The sequence below is a fragment of the Notothenia rossii genome (genome assembly GCF_949606895.1).
Source record: "Notothenia rossii genome assembly, chromosome: 6".
Taxonomy (NCBI): Eukaryota; Metazoa; Chordata; class Actinopteri; order Perciformes; family Nototheniidae; genus Notothenia; species Notothenia rossii.
In genome coordinates, this window is record NC_136909.1 from 87,879,764 (window position 1) to 87,894,918 (window position 15,155).

The following is a 15,155-nucleotide window of genomic DNA, read 5'->3' on the forward strand; positions in this document are numbered from 1 at the left end:
ACAGCTACTTCACATCTGTTCTGCTCACAGTCAACTCCATGATGCACTTTGTAGATCAGTGGATGGTCAGTCTGTCCAACATGGATCTGATGTTTGGTGACTTTAGTTTGATTGTGTTGTTCATGTATTCTGTTCCAGCTGCTGGAGGACAACATCATCACTTTTGTGAAGAACGAGCTGAAGAAGATCCAGAAGGCTCTGAGTTCAGATTACCCAGAATGCTTAGAGAGTCAGAGGGATGATGAGGAGGTGCTGGACGGTGAGGATGAAGAGCAGAGGAGGAGCAGCAGAGAGGCATTTCTGAACATCACACTGCACTTCCTGAGGAGCATGGAGCAGGAGGAGCTGGCTGACCGTCTGCAGAGCAGTAAGAGGGTTTCTATAAAGATTTAACAAGCTGGATAAATGTTGACTAAAGTCTCAAGAGATGGAACAAAGTATATTCAGATCCTCATTCTTTAAGGATGTATTTGACTCATTGATCTGATTTGTTGTGTGTTCATTCAGGAAGTCGTTCTGGAGTGTGTCAGCGTGAACTCAAGTCTAACCTGCAGGAGAGGTTCCAGTGTGTGTTTGAGGGCATTGCTAAAGCAGGAAACCCAACCCTTCTGAACCAGATCTACACAGAGCTCTACATCACAGAGGGGGGGTCTGCAGAGGTCAACAAGGAACATGAGGTCAGACAGATTGAAACAGCATCCAGGAAACCAGACAGACCAGAAACACCCATCAGACAAGAAGACCTCTTTAAAGCCCCACCTGGAAGAGATGCACCAATCAGAGCAGTGCTGACAAAGGGCGTGGCTGGCATTGGGAAAACAGTCCTAACACAGAAGTTCACTCTGGACTGGGCTGAAGGCAAAGCCAACCAGGACATCCAGTTCATATTTCCATTCACCTTCAGAGAGCTGAATGTGGTGAGAGAGAACAAGTACAGCTTGGTGGAACTTGTTCATCACTTCTTCTCTGAAACCAGAGACGCAGGAATCTGCAGGTTTGATCAGTTCCCGGTTGTGTTCATCTTTGACGGTCTGGATGAGAGTCGACTTCCTCTGGACTTCCTGAACACTGAGATCCTGACTGATGTCACGGAGTCCACCTCAGTGGATGTGCTGCTGACAAACCTCATCACGGGGAAGCTGCTTCCCTCTGCTCGCCTCTGGATAACCACACGACCTGCAGCAGCCAATCAGATCCCTCCTGAGTGTGTGGACATGGTGACAGAGGTCCGAGGGTTCACTGACCCACAGAAGGAGGAGTACTTCAGGAAGAGATTCAGAGATCAGGAGCAGGCCGGCACCATCATCTCCCACATCAAGACCTCACGAAGCCTCCACATCATGTGCCACATCCCAGTCTTCTGCTGGATCTCTGCTTCAGTTCTGGAGGAGGTGTTGGAAACCAGAGGGGGAGGAGAGCTGCCCAAGACCCTGACTGAGATGTACATCCACTTCCTGGTGGTTCAGTCCAAAGTGAAGAACATCAAGTATGATGGAGGAGCTGAGACAGATCCACACTGGAGTCCAAAGAGCAGGAAGATGATGGAGTCTCTGGGGAAACTGGCTTTTGAGCAGCTGCAGAAAGGCAACCTGATCTTCTATGAGTCCGACCTGACAGAGTGTGGCATCGATATCAGAGCAGCCTCAGTGTACTCAGGAGTGTTCACACAGGTCTTTAGAGAGGAGAGAGGACTGTACAAGAGGGACCAGGTGTTCTGCTTCGTCCATCTGAGCGTTCAGGAGTTTCTGGCTGCTCTTCATGTCCATCGAAAATATATAAATTCTCGTGTCAACCTGCTGTCAGAAGAACCAACAACCTCCTGGCATCCTAAAGTCTTCAGAGCCAAACCTGAACTAACACATCTCTACCAGAGTGCTGTTGACCAGGCCTTACAGAGTCCAAACGGACACCTGGACTTGTTCCTCCGCTTCCTCCTGGGTCTTTCACTGCAGACCAATCAGAAACTCCTACGAGGTCTACTGACAGAAACAGGAAGTAGCTCAAAGACCAACAAGAAAACAGTCCAGTACATCAAGAAGAAGATGGATGAGGATCTGTCTCCAGAGAGAAGCATCAACCTGTTCCACTGTCTGAATGAACTGAATGATGGTTCTCTAGTGGAGCAGATCCAACAGTCCCTGAGTTCAGGAAGTCTCTCCTCAGATAATCTGTCTCCTGCTCAGTGGTCAGCTCTGGTCTTCATCTTACTGTCATCAGGAGAAGATCTGGACGTGTTTGACCTGAAGAAATACTCTGCTTCAGAGGAGGCTCTTCTGAGGCTGCTGCCAGTGGTCAAAGCCTCCAGGAAGGCTCTGTGAGTACAGAAACATTCAAATATGTAAGGGATAATGTGCTGCGACGCGGCCTTCATGCCGATCTAGATCCCTCCGCTTCGCGTCGGGCTCCTGATCGGCCTGTCGGTGTTCTTTTCCCCATCATGACCAAGTCGCTGCACATTATCCCGCTTATTACACGGCCACATTCTCAACAAAGTAACGTTATGACTCCCAATATTAATTGAAATGCTTTTATGGATTTAGAAAATGATTTTATTGATTTAAAAAATAGTTGTATGTATTGATTTAAATTGACATGCATCCGCTAAGAAAAATACTCCGTTGTTACCGTTTGAACTAACGTAGCAACGGCAGGAACTGCTTCGATAGCGTTTTTGAGGAGCTTTTTGATTGCAGATTTGAAAACATCGCTGCTTGCTTTAAAAGTAGCACAATTCATGATGTCAAACCTTGGGAAGTATCTAGATATCCCTGCCCTAATGCCAAAGTAACTTGCAACTGAATATGTGTCGCCGTTTGATGTCTATGTCTGGACCGCTGCGTAAAAGGAGGGTTTTTGCCCGTTACTTCTCCGCTGTTTTCTTGTCGCTCTTGTCTTGTCAGTTAGAAAGCAAACTGCATGCAGTTTGCTTTTCGGCCAAACTGTATACAGTTAAATCGAACGGACTTCTTTCTGCAGATGTGAGCGTCCTTAACAACGGTCAATAAGTCCTTGACAGCGGTCTGTCTGTTCGGTATTAACAACGTGTCACGTGTTCTGAATTGACCAATCAGAATCGAGTATTCAACTAAGCCATTTAATAAGTAAGGGATAATGTGCAGCGACTTGGTCATTATGGGGAAAAGAACAACGACAGGCTGATCAGGAGCCCGACGCGAAGCGGAGGGATCTAGATAGGCTGATCAGGAGCCCGACGCCCCTCCGCGAATCTAGATCCCTCCGCTTCGCGTCGGGCTCCTGATCAGCCTGTCGGTGTTCTTTTCCCCATCATGACCAAGTCGCAGCACATTATCCCGCTTATTACACGGCCACATTCTCAACAAAGTAACGTTATGACTCCCAATATTAATTGAAATGCTTTTGTGGATTTAGAAAATGATTTTATTGATTTAAAAAATAGTTGTATGTATTGATTTAAATTGACATGCATCCACTAAGAAAAATAGTCGGTTGGAGCAGATATTTCCAACTATTTTGAAATAGAAAATGGTATTCCCCAAGGGAGTGCAGTCAGTCCAATATTATTCAACATCATGATTAATGATATTTTTACATGCTTAGACACATGCATACAATCGGCTCTGTACGCAGATAATGGGGCTATTTGGATGAGGGGAAGAAATGCCCCATACGTAGTGGAGAATATAGCTAGAGCGATTACAAAAGTGAAGAGGTGGTCATATAACTGGGGATTCAAAATGTCAGAAAGCAAGTCATGCTACATGGTATTTACTAACAAACGCAAGATTGATGGCCAACAGCTAACACTATATGAGCGTCCAATGAAAAAGGTGAATGAGTTCAAATACCTAGGACTGTGGTTTGATAGCAAATACACATGGAACATGCATATTAATCAAGTGGAAACAAAATGCAAAAAAGTATTACATTTATTGTACTCAAGTTATTTTTCAACCAAGTTGTGATCGTCAATTTTCAGACCCTATGTAACATAATATACTTTACAGTTTTTCTGTTTTGCCCAGGAAAACATGTTATATAAAAACATAGTCCACTTTAACATTTGGTTCCATTTATTTTGTTGTCTCTTCAGATTGAGTGGCTGTAACCTGTCAGAGAGAAGCTGTGCAGCTCTGTCCTCAGTCCTCAGCTCCCAGTCCTCTAGTCTGAGAGAGCTGGACCTGAGTAACAACGACCTGCAGGATTCAGGAGTGAAGCTGCTGTCTTCTGGACTGGAGAGTCCTCACTGTGCTCTGGAGACTCTCAGGTCAGGATTCATCAACATGTTCAACCGATAGACTTTTTAATTCCTAACCATTTCAATGGTTTAATTCCTTCTTTTCTCTACCAAAATGATTTTGAAATAGTTATCTTCGTCAAACTCTCAGGTCAGGATTCATCAATATGTTGAGATCCCTTTTGAATATGTATTGATATATTGGGCTGCTGTTGCCCAGAAGGGAAATAGGCAAGTACCAATGGGAGGGTTATTGATTTGATCCCCTCTCCATGAGGTTAACATGTCAAAGTGTCCTTGGGAAAGATACTTGACCTCAAATTATTTTCTAGACATTGTATTGAAGTATTTGTTAGTTGCTTCAGTAAAAGCCTAAGCTGAAATAACATGTATGATTACTGGATGAGTTTTCTAAGTTCACTGTACTCAAGTTATTTTTCAACCCAGTTGAAATTGTCAATTTTCAGACCCTATGTAACATAATATAACATAATTTACAGTTCTTCTGTTTTGCCCAGGAAAACATATTATACAAACACAAAGTCCACTTTAACATTTGCTTCCATTTATTTTTTTGTCCCTTCAGACTGAGTGGCTGTAAGCTGTCAAAGAGAAACTGTGAAGCTCTGTCCTCAGTCCTCAGCTCCCAGTCCTCTAGTCTGAGAGAGCTGGACCTGAGTAACAACGACCTGCAGGATTCAGGAGTGAAGCTGCTGTCTTCTGGACTGAAGAGTCCTCACTGTGCTCTGGAGACTCTCAGGTCAGGATAAATCAATACGTTGAGCTTCCTTTTTTGGATGTATTTAACTTACTATAGTAAATGAACTATTTTTAAACCCGTTAAATGATTCTTTGCTGTTGTGTTCAGGTGCAAATCTACACACTCTTCTCCCTTTCTACTTTTGACACATTTTTAACATTGGCTTTCAATCCACCATGTATGCAAAATCTTTGCCATCAGTTCAAATAATGTAGGATTCCTCGTATTTATGATTATAGGGTCTTAATATTTTGTTTTTGAATTTGTAAAAAGGAGTAAATGCCAAAATTTTAATTTAAATGTTTGTCCCTTCAGACTGAGTTATGGTGAGCTGTCAGAGAGAAGCTGTGAAGCTCTGTCCTCAGCCCTCAGCTCCCAGTCCTCTAGTCTGAGAGAGCTGGACCTGAGTAACAACGACCTGCAGGATACAGGAGTGAAGCTGCTGTCTGCTGGACTGGAGAGTCCTCACTGTGCTCTGGAGACTCTCAGGTCAGGGTTCATCAACATGTTAAACTTATAGCCAGTTAAATTACGATGTACATTAATGATGGATACACTCATAACCTTTTGTTGCATCTGCTTCAATAACATTTGTTATTGTTTTTTGACTCACTCTTGTTTGAACTTGTGTGTGTGTGTGTGTGTGTGTGTGTGTGTGTGTGTGTGTGTGTGTGTGTGTGTGTGTGTGTGTGTGTGTGTGTGTGTGTGTGTGTGTGTGTGTGTGTGTGTGTGTGTGTGTGTGTGTGTGTGTGTGTGTGTGTGTGTGTGTGTGTTCAGTCTGTCAGGCTGTCTGGTCTCAGAGGAAGGCTGTGTTTCTCTGGCTTCAGCTCTGAGATCCAACCCCTCCCATCTGAGAGAGCTGGACCTGAGCTACAATCATCCAGGAGACTCAGGAGAGAAGCTGCTGTCTGCTGGACTGGAGGGTCCTCTCTGGAGACTGGACACTCTCAGGTATTATAAACATATACAGTGAAGGAAATAAGTATTTGATCCCTTTGCAACAAACAAGGATTCTGGCTCCCATGCACAGACAAATAATTCATCTTCCTTTAAAAAAGTACTCCTAATCAACTTGTTACCTGTATAAAAGACACCTGTCCACAGAATCAATCAATCAGATTCCAATCTCTCCACCATGGGCGAGACTGTAGAGCTGTCTAAGGACCTCAGGGTGAGACTGTAGACCTGCACCAGGCTGGGATCGGCTACAAGACCACCGGAAAGCAGCTTGGTGAGAAGGAGACAACTCTTGGTGCCATTATTCAGAAGAATAATGTGTGTGTTTCTAAATGGAAGAAACACAAAATGAGCATCAATGGCCCTCGGTCTGGGCTCCACACAGGATCTGGCCCCGTGGGGTATTGATGATCATGAGAAAGGTGAGGGATCAGCCAAGAACTACACAGGAGGAACTTGTTAATGATCTCAAGGCAGCTGGGACCACAGTCACCAAGAAACCTATTGGTAACACACTACACCATAGTTGATCAAATCCTGCAGTGCCTGAAGGCCCCCTGTCACAGTCCAAACTGTGTCCCTGTTTGTTCCCCTGTGTGTGTGTGTGTGTGGAGAGGGTGTGGTGTCCCTTGCAGGCAGCAGCCTGATTGCTCTCACCTGGCCGTCCGATTCAGCTGTCCCTCATCATCTAATCAGGACACAGCTTATCTACTCCAGTCTCCCAGCAACTCACCGCCAGATTGTTTTCTACACCAGTGGTATTACATCCTCCTGGCTCCCCATTCAGTTATCCTGGCTGCCCATTCAGTTATCCTGTCTGCGTGTAAATCCGTACTCTTTGTAACTAGTTTCTCTTGTGTTTCCAGTGCAATCCCTCGGCCATCATCCACCAGAGCTTCCAGCCAACCTGCCTGCTTCTTCCTGCATCCTACCTGCCTGCCTGGTAATCAGTCCAGCCTCTCACTGCCTACCTCCACTCCGGACCTCCATAATCACCAAACCTGCCTGAGTCTCCGAAACAATAAACCATTTAAACATCTTCAGTCATTGCCTGCGCCTGGGTCCTGTTTAAAAACATAATCCTAACAGAACAATCTGGCCACCATGGACCCAGCAGGCCCGGACCCAATTCGTGAGGCTCTCTCCAACCAAGGCGTCCTCGTGGGCCGGCATGACCAGATGCTCAGAGAGGTTATGGATAACCTCGCATCACTAGCCGCCAATGTAGCACAGATGGGACATCACCTCAACCTGGTTTCAACTCATCTTGCTCCGCCTGCTCCGGAGGATCCAGCTCCCTTAGCACAGGTTCCAGCCCAGCCCGCTCTCCCTTCACGTGAGCCAAACATTCCCACTCCAGAGAGGTACGCAGGTGCCTTAGGGACATGTAACTCTTTCTTAATGCAGTGTTCTCTTGTGTTTGAGCAGCAGCCGTCTACTTATGCTAATGACAGAGCTAAGATTTGTTATATGATAGGTTTACTTACAGGTAGCGCCCTAGCCTGGGCATCAGCTGTATGGGAGAGTCAGTCCAACCTCTGTTATTCTTATCCAGAGTTTACAGAAGAAATGAAGAAAGTTTTCCACCACCCCGTCAGCGGTAGGGACGCTACTAAACGCCTCCTCTCACTGCGACAGGGCTCCCGTAGTGTAGCCGAATACTCAGTGGAATTTAGGACCTCAGCGGCAGAGGCGGGGTGGAATGATACAGCGCTTCAAGGGGTTTTTCAAACTGGGCTAACTGATTCTGTTAAAGATGAGTTAGCAGTCAGGGACGAATCTCTTAACTTGGATGAGTTGGTCTCCCTAGCCATAAGACTGGATAACCGCCTTAGGGAGCGCCGTAGGGAAAGAGCCAGTCGATCTCCTGGGTCACTCCCCTCTCGCCCTGTCTCGTCTCCTCTCGCAAGATTCAGGTCGGAGACTTTCCCAAGTCCTAGTGCTCCATCTGAAGTCTTTTCTCCTCTCCTGTCTTCAGAGGAACCGATGCAGCTAGGCAGAGCCCGACTCACTCCCCAAGAACGTCTCCGGAGAATGAGAGAGGGACTTTGTGTCTACTGTGCTCACTCCGGTCATCTCGTGGACACATGCCCCCAGCGCCCAAAAGAGGGTGCTCGCCAGTAAAGGTGGGGATACTGGTGAGCAAGGCTGTTTCTTCCTCAACCCCCCAGACCCGCAAGCCTCTTGAAGCCACACTGCTGTTAAATCAACAGTCTCTCTCTCTGCCTGCCCTAGTGGACTCTGGGGCTGATGAGAGTTTTTTGGATGCCCAACTGGTTGCCTCAGCCGGCATCTCAACTCAACCTCTGACAGCTCCTCTCAATGCTCGAGGTCTGAATGGGAAGCTCCTGGCACGCGTTACCCATGTCACCGCCCTACATCTCGTCCTGTCCGGTAATCACCATGAAATGATTCAGTTCCACGTCATGTCCTCCCCTCACACACCCCTAGTTCTGGGCCAGCCATGGTTAAGACTGCACAACCCCCACATGGACTGGTCGGAGAATCAAGTAAGGAGTTGGAGTTCCTTTTGTCACTCTTCATGCCTGCGGTCTGCAATTCCCCCAGCAGAGGTCGGTATTCCTCCAGTTCAGCAGGAGCCACTCAACTTGTCCGCTGTCCCTCCGGTTTATCATCGCCTGGGAGAGGTTTTCAGCAAGCAGCGAGCTCTTTTTCTGCCCCCTCATCGCCCTTACGACTGTACAATAGATCTTCTTCCTGGGGCATCTCTCCCATCCAGTCGCCTGTTTAACTTGTCCCGAACTGAGCGTGAGGCCATGGAGACATACATCAAAGACTCACTGGCTGCTGGCATCATAAGACCCTCTTCTTCTCCCGTCGGAGCAGGCTTCTTCTTTGTATCCAAGAAGGACCGCTCCCTACGCCCCTGCATTGACTACCGGGGCCTTAACAACATCACCATCAAGAACAAGTATCCACTGCCCCTCATCAATTCAGCCTTCGAACCCCTACAGAATGCCACCATTTTCTCGAAACTCGACCTCAGGAATGCTTACCACCTGGTCCGCATACGTCAAGGAGACGAGTGGAAGACGGCGTTCAACACCCCACTAGGCCATTTCGAGTATCTAGTGATGCCCTTTGGACTCACCAATGCCCCAGCTGTCTTCCAGGCTCTTGTGAACGATGTCCTCCGTGACTTCCTGAACCGTTCAGTATTTGTGTATCTTGATGATATCTTGATATTCTCACAGACCATGGAGGAACACACCCAACATGTGCAGCAGGTTCTACAAAGGCTCCTCGAAAACAAGCTGTTTGTCAAAGTAGAGAAATGCAAATTTCACGTGGATTCAGTGGATTTCCTGGGCTACATCATTGAGCAAGGTCAGCTGAGAACAGACCCAGGGAAGGTACAAGCAGTGGCACAATGGCCCAAGCCTTCCACCAGGAAGCAGCTCCAACGTTTCTTGGGCTTTGCAAATTTCTATCGCCGGTTCATCAGAGACTACAGTCGTGTTGCCGGTCCTCTCAACCAACTCACCTCCCCAGCAATCCCCTTCTCGTGGACTACTCAGGCTGAGGCTGCCTTCTCTGAGCTGAAGAGACGTTTCACCTCGGCTCCTATTCTTATGAACCCTGACTCATCTCTTCAGTTTATTGTTGAGGTTGATGCATCCAACACCGGTGTGGGGGCGGTTCTATCACAACGCTCAGTCTCCGACCAAAAGCTTCACCCTTGTGCTTTTTTTCCCCGACGACTGACAGCCCCTGAGCGCAACTATGATGTTGGCAACAGGGAGCTGCTTGCTGTTAAGCTTGCGCTGGAAGAATGGAGGCACTGGCTGGAAGGCTCTGAACATCCATTCATTGTGTGGACAGACCACAGGAACCTGGTCTACATACAAACTGCCAAACGACTAAACTCCCGTCAGGCACGCTGGGCATTGTTTTTTGGGAGGTTCAACTTCACCCTTACCTACCGACCTGGTTCTAGAAACCTTAAACCTGACGCATTGTCCCGGCAGTTTGCAGTGGATCAGGATCCCATAGCTCCTGACACCATAATCCCCGCTACCAGAGTGGTGGGCGCTGTAACATGGGAGATTGAGAACTCAGTGAGGAATGCACAGAGAGACCATCCAGATCCAGGAAAGGGTCCAGCTAACCGTTTGTTTGTACCTGACTCTGTCCGCTTACAGGTTCTCCTATGGACCCATGCTTCCCGCTTTGCCTGCCACCCGGGTGTGAGTCGGACCCTATCCCTCCTGAGACGACACTTCTGGTGGCCTTCTATGGAAGCGGACTCTCGAGCCTTTGTGCTGGCCTGCACGATTTGCGCCCGTAGTAAGTCTTCACACCAGGCTCCTATCGGTCTACTCCAGCCTCTCCCAGTCCCTAGTCGTCCCTGGAGTCACATCGGCCTAGATTTTGTTACCGGCCTCCCGGTTTCACAGGGTAACTCAACCATTCTCACTATTGTTGATCGCTTTTCCAAAGCAGTTCATTTTGTGCCTCTTCCTAAACTCCCCACAGCCTCTGGAACTGCTGACCTCCTGGTCAATCATGTTGTCCGGCTCCATGGCATTCCACATATACAGTTCATATCTCAGGTATGGAAAGCATTCTGTCGAGCACTTGGAGCATCTGTCAGTCTCTCCTCAGGCTATCATCCTCAGACTAACGGGCAGGCCGAAAGAGCCAATCAGGACCTTGGAGCTGCACTTCGCTGTGTCACCTCCCGGAATCCCACCTCCTGGAGCTTACATCTGCCCTGGATTGAATATGCTCATAACTCACTGTCTAGTGCTGCTACCGGTATGTCCCCATTTGAATGTTCTCTTGGATATCAACCCCCTTTGTTCCCAGCCCAAGAGGATGAGATCGCAGTTCCCTCTGTCCAAGCCCATCTCCGTCGTTGTCGTAGGATTTGGAAGGATGCCCGCTCTGCCCTTCTCCGCTCCGATGAACGCAATCGGCATATTGCAAACCGCTACCGGACCGCAGCTCCCCAGTTCCAACCAGGTCAGAAAGTTTGGCTTTCTTCAAAGAATATTTCTTTACAAGCTGAGTCTAAGAAGTTGAAACCACGCTTCATTGGCCCCTATGTGATCGAGCGCATAATCAATCCATCTGCTGTTAGACTCAAGCTGCCTCCCTCCATGAGAATTCACCCAACCTTTCATGTGTCCCAGTTGAAACCAGTGTTGTCCAGCCCTTTGTGCCCTCCAGCCATCTCCCCTCCACCCACCCTTGTTATTGATGACCACCCGGCCTACACGGTCCGACGGCTGTTGGACATTCGCCGCCGGGGCCGTGGGTACCAGTATCTGGTTGATTGGGAGGGTTATGGTCCTGAGGAGAGGAGCTGGGTGTCCCGCAAGCTCATTCTATGTCCCTCTCTCATTCGGGACTTTCGCAGGGACCACCCAGATAAGCCTGGTGGTTCGCCTGGAGGCTCCCGTTGAGGGGGGGGTACTGTCACAGTCCAAACTGTGTCCCTGTTTGTTCCCCTGTGTGTGTGTGTGGAGAGGGTGTGGTGTCCCTTGCAGGCAGCAGCCTGATTGCTCTCACCTGGCCGTCCGACTCAGCTGTCCCTCATCATCTAATCAGGACACAGCTTATCTACTCCAGTCTCCCAGCAACTCACCGCCAGATTGTTTTCTACACCAGTGGTATTACATCCTCCTGGCTCCCCATTCAGTTATCCTGGCTGCCCATTCAGTTATCCTGTCTGCGTGTAAATCCGTACTCTTTGTAACTAGTTTCTCTTGTGTTTCCAGTGCAATCCCTCGGCCATCATCCACCAGAGCTTCCAGCCAACCTGCCTGCTTCTTCCTGCATCCTACCTGCCTGCCTGGTAATCAGTCCAGCCTCTCACTGCCTACCTCCACTCCGGACCTCCATAATCACCAAACCTGCCTGAGTCTCCGAAACAATAAACCATTTAAACATCTTCAGTCATTGCCTGCGCCTGGGTCCTGTTTAAAAACATAATCCTAACACCCCCTGCTCAAGAAGAACACGAGAGGCCGTCTGAAGTTTGACAACGAACATCTGAATGATTCAGAGAAGGCTTGGGAGAAGCGGATGAGGTCAGATGAGACTAAAATGTTGATCTTTGGCTTCAACTTGACACGCCGTGTTTGGAGGAAGAGAGATGCTGACTATAACCCCAGAACACCATCCGTCAGGCATGGAGGTGGAGACATTCTGCTTTGGGCTGTTTCTCTGCTGAGGGGACAGGAGGACTTCCCTGCATCGAGGAGAGGATGGACGGGGACATGTCCCGTGAGATCTTGGTCGATAGCCTCCTTCCCTCAGCCAGGACACTGACCATGGGTCATGGAGGGGTCTTCCAGCAGGACAAGGACCCTGAACATACGGCCAAGGCAACACAGGAGAGGCTAAAGAAGAAGCACCTTCAGGTGATGGAGGGTCCTAGCCAGTCTCTGGACCTTAATCCCATAGAAAATGTGTGGAGGGAGCTGAAGCTTCCAGATGCCAAGCATCAGCCTCAACACCTGAAGGATTTGGATCTTCAGAGAGGAGTGGACCAACATCCTTCCTGAGATGTGCACAGACCTGGAGACCAACTACAAGAAGCGTCTGATCTCTGTGTGACCTCTGTGTGTCCAACAAGGGTTTCTCCACCAAGTCCTAACACATGTTCTGCAAGGGGATCAAATACTTCTTTCACTCAGTTAAATGCAAATACATTTTTGTCTTTTATATAATGTACATTTCTGGATTTCCTTATTGATATTCTTTCTCTCACTGTTTATATAAACCTACCATTCAAATGACAGACTGGTCCTTTCTTTGTTGGTGAACTTACAAAGTCTGCAGGGATCAAATACGTATTTCCTCCACTGTGTGTATGCCAAGACAAAAACATTGAAGGGAACTAAAGACACGGGATAAGACTCAGGCAGCAGCTCTGTGTTTACAGAGAAGACACGACAACAAGAAATACATCTTTATCATTTTAGATTCTGATCTCCATTTTAATGCTCATTTTAATTTGCTGACCAAAAACTGCTTTTATCATTTTGGCAATAGAGTCAAAATCCATCCAACAACCTAAACACAGCAGAGATCATCCCACTCCTGATGGACACCATCTGCACTGGCTCCTGTATCTGAATTGATTCTGAAGTGCTTCTCCTATTTTTAAAGCACTAAATGGCCCCTCCCTCTTTTAAACACAATGATGAACTATCAGATGTCCTGTGAATTCATCATAATAATAATAATAATAATAATAAATTGTATGGTCAAAGCACCTTTCATTGCTCAAAGCAAACCCAAAGTGCGTTGCATGAAAGATGCTTTTAAATAAAGTTCATTGATTTTCCTCTTCAGATTCCAGGTAAGAGAAACACTCATTGACTGCTGCTAGCAGATGCTGAGGGAACACTAACTGAACACTGATCAACTCTTACATCTTATTCTCTGATAAATAATAATTGAAGTTAATGAGCTTTATTTATCGACTGATCTAAAATGATATCGTGAACATGAAGGTTCATCTCTGGAGAATAACAAAGCTCTGAGTTTGAGAGTGATGTAATGTCCATGTTTCCATGCTGCTCTGACCCCCCCCCCCCTTCTTTCAGGATGGAGCCTGCTGGAGTCCGATGGTTGAGACCCGGTCTGAGGAAGTGTGAGTGTGGTTTAATTTGATTCATGAAAACAAAGCAGCCACCATCTTCAAATGTAACCTTCATCATCAAAGTGTCAATAAATGAACAGCTGATAGATGAATAACTGCTGCTGTTCCTCTCCTCAGATTCCTGTGAACTCTCACTCGACACAAACACAGCACACAGGAACCTCAAACTGTCTGAGGACAACAGGGAGGTGACATGTGTGGAGGAGGAGCAGCCATATCCTGATCATCCAGAGAGGTTTGATATCTGGCCTCAGCTGATGTGTAGAGAAGCTCTGACTGGTCTCTGTTACTGGGAGGTCGAGTGGAGAGGAGCGGTTTATATATCAGTGACTTACAGAGGAATCAGCAGGAGAGGAGGCAGTGATGATGGATGTGAGTTTGGATGGAATAATCAGTCCTGGAGTCTGTACTGCTCTGGTGGTCGTTACTCTGTCTGTCACAATAACACAGAAACACACACCTCCTCCTCCTCCTCCTCCTCCTCCTCCTTCTCCTCTGGTAGAGTAGCAGTGTATCTGGATCATCCTGCTGGCTCTCTCTCCTTCTACAGAGTCTCCTCTGACACACTGATCCACCTCCACACCTTCAGAACCACATTCACTGAACCTCTCTATGCTGGGTTCTGGTTCAGGTCTGGTTCCTCAGTGTCTCTGGTTCCTCTGTAGGAGGAAGAGTCTCCTCCTGTTCCAGAGACTTCCTCCCTGCTGCCCAGAGAGTTCAGTCTGTTCAGGCTCACAGCTGATGTTAGACCAACGTTGTTTAAAACATATATTTCCATCTATTTGTTTTTAACCGTGGTGTACTTGTTATGTGTTTTTACTTATTGTTCTTCTTTATTATTAATAATGTCTTCCTGCTTTGTTATATTTGAATATACAGTCTACTCTTTTCACTTTATCAGCACTATACATCTTTTGATGTAATAATGTAGATTTCCACTTTTCGGGACAAATAAAGGAATTCTGATTCTGAAAATATGCTTTTGCTTCAGATTCAATATCTTCACTGTGATTCAGGAAAGTGCAACAAACATCACTTCACACACAAATACAGATAGAAATCAAACACATGGAAATACAGAAAAATAAATAAGATTTAAAGAAAAGAAAACCTCTGGAGCGCTCTCTGAGCTTTCAGTTAGTTTGAACAACAACACGTCTTTCTGTTGTGTTTGCAGTTTTTTTTGGCGAGAGAGATTTAGTTTAACCGTAGGACGAATAAATAAATAATAATAATAATAATAATAAAAATGTTAATAATAATAATAATATTAATAATAATAAAACAGAAATAGAAATACTATAAAAAAATAATCACAATTATAATAGTAAGAAATAATAATACAAAAATGAAAAATAATAATAAACACTCAAATTAAAACAATTAAAAATAAATAAAACAAAATAGTGATAAAAATACAAATTAAATACATTTAAATAGAAAGACTTTCAAACAAATATTAAAGTGTTTTTCTTTCGTTTTAAATTGTGAAAGACAAAAATATAAATAAATATGATAAAACATTAAATAAAAACTTTACAAAATATTATTTAAAAACCAATCATTATAATAAAATACATTCAAAA

The 15,155-nt window shown here is 46.2% G+C and overlaps 3 protein-coding genes and 1 pseudogene across 7 annotated transcripts in view; all 4 read left to right on the forward strand.

Moving 5' to 3' along the window:
* The window catches only part of LOC307044227 (NLR family CARD domain-containing protein 3-like), a 31,862-nt gene that overhangs the window by 362 nt on the left and 16,345 nt on the right, over positions 1-15,155 (forward strand). The window lies entirely within an intron of this gene.
* On the forward strand, positions 216-14,775 carry LOC307042881 (NLR family CARD domain-containing protein 3-like; annotated as a pseudogene). The gene is made up of 7 exons (XR_013810683.1): positions 216-367; positions 508-2,314; positions 5,292-5,465; positions 5,754-5,927; positions 13,514-13,560; positions 13,687-14,289; positions 14,747-14,775. The product of XR_013810683.1 is annotated as an NLR family CARD domain-containing protein 3-like (transcript).
* Positions 6,589-10,479, forward strand: LOC307044267 (uncharacterized protein). Of its 4 annotated transcripts, none has more exons than XR_013809580.1 (3): positions 6,589-6,691; positions 6,800-7,269; positions 7,912-8,899. XR_013809580.1 is itself a non-coding variant. In XM_079689360.1 (2 exons), exons 1-2 carry the CDS (start codon positions 7,038-7,040, stop codon positions 10,240-10,242), a joined length of 378 nt encoding a protein of 125 aa, XP_079545486.1. In that variant the 5' UTR covers positions 6,731-7,037; the 3' UTR covers positions 10,243-10,479. The 4 variants fall into 4 exon arrangements, 1 of the variants encoding a protein (XP_079545486.1); XR_013809581.1 differs by lacking the exon at positions 6,589-6,691 and adding an exon at positions 10,097-10,479 and having other exon boundaries at positions 6,731-7,269; positions 7,912-8,071; XR_013809582.1 differs by lacking the exon at positions 6,589-6,691 and having other exon boundaries at positions 6,731-7,269.
* LOC307042882 (uncharacterized protein) lies at positions 10,461-12,498 on the forward strand (the record flags this gene model as incomplete). Its single annotated transcript, XM_079687049.1, has 3 exons — positions 10,461-10,919; positions 11,090-11,569; positions 11,678-12,498. 2 exons carry the CDS (start codon positions 10,461-10,463, stop codon positions 11,360-11,362), a joined length of 732 nt encoding a protein of 243 aa, XP_079543175.1. The 3' UTR covers positions 11,363-11,569; positions 11,678-12,498.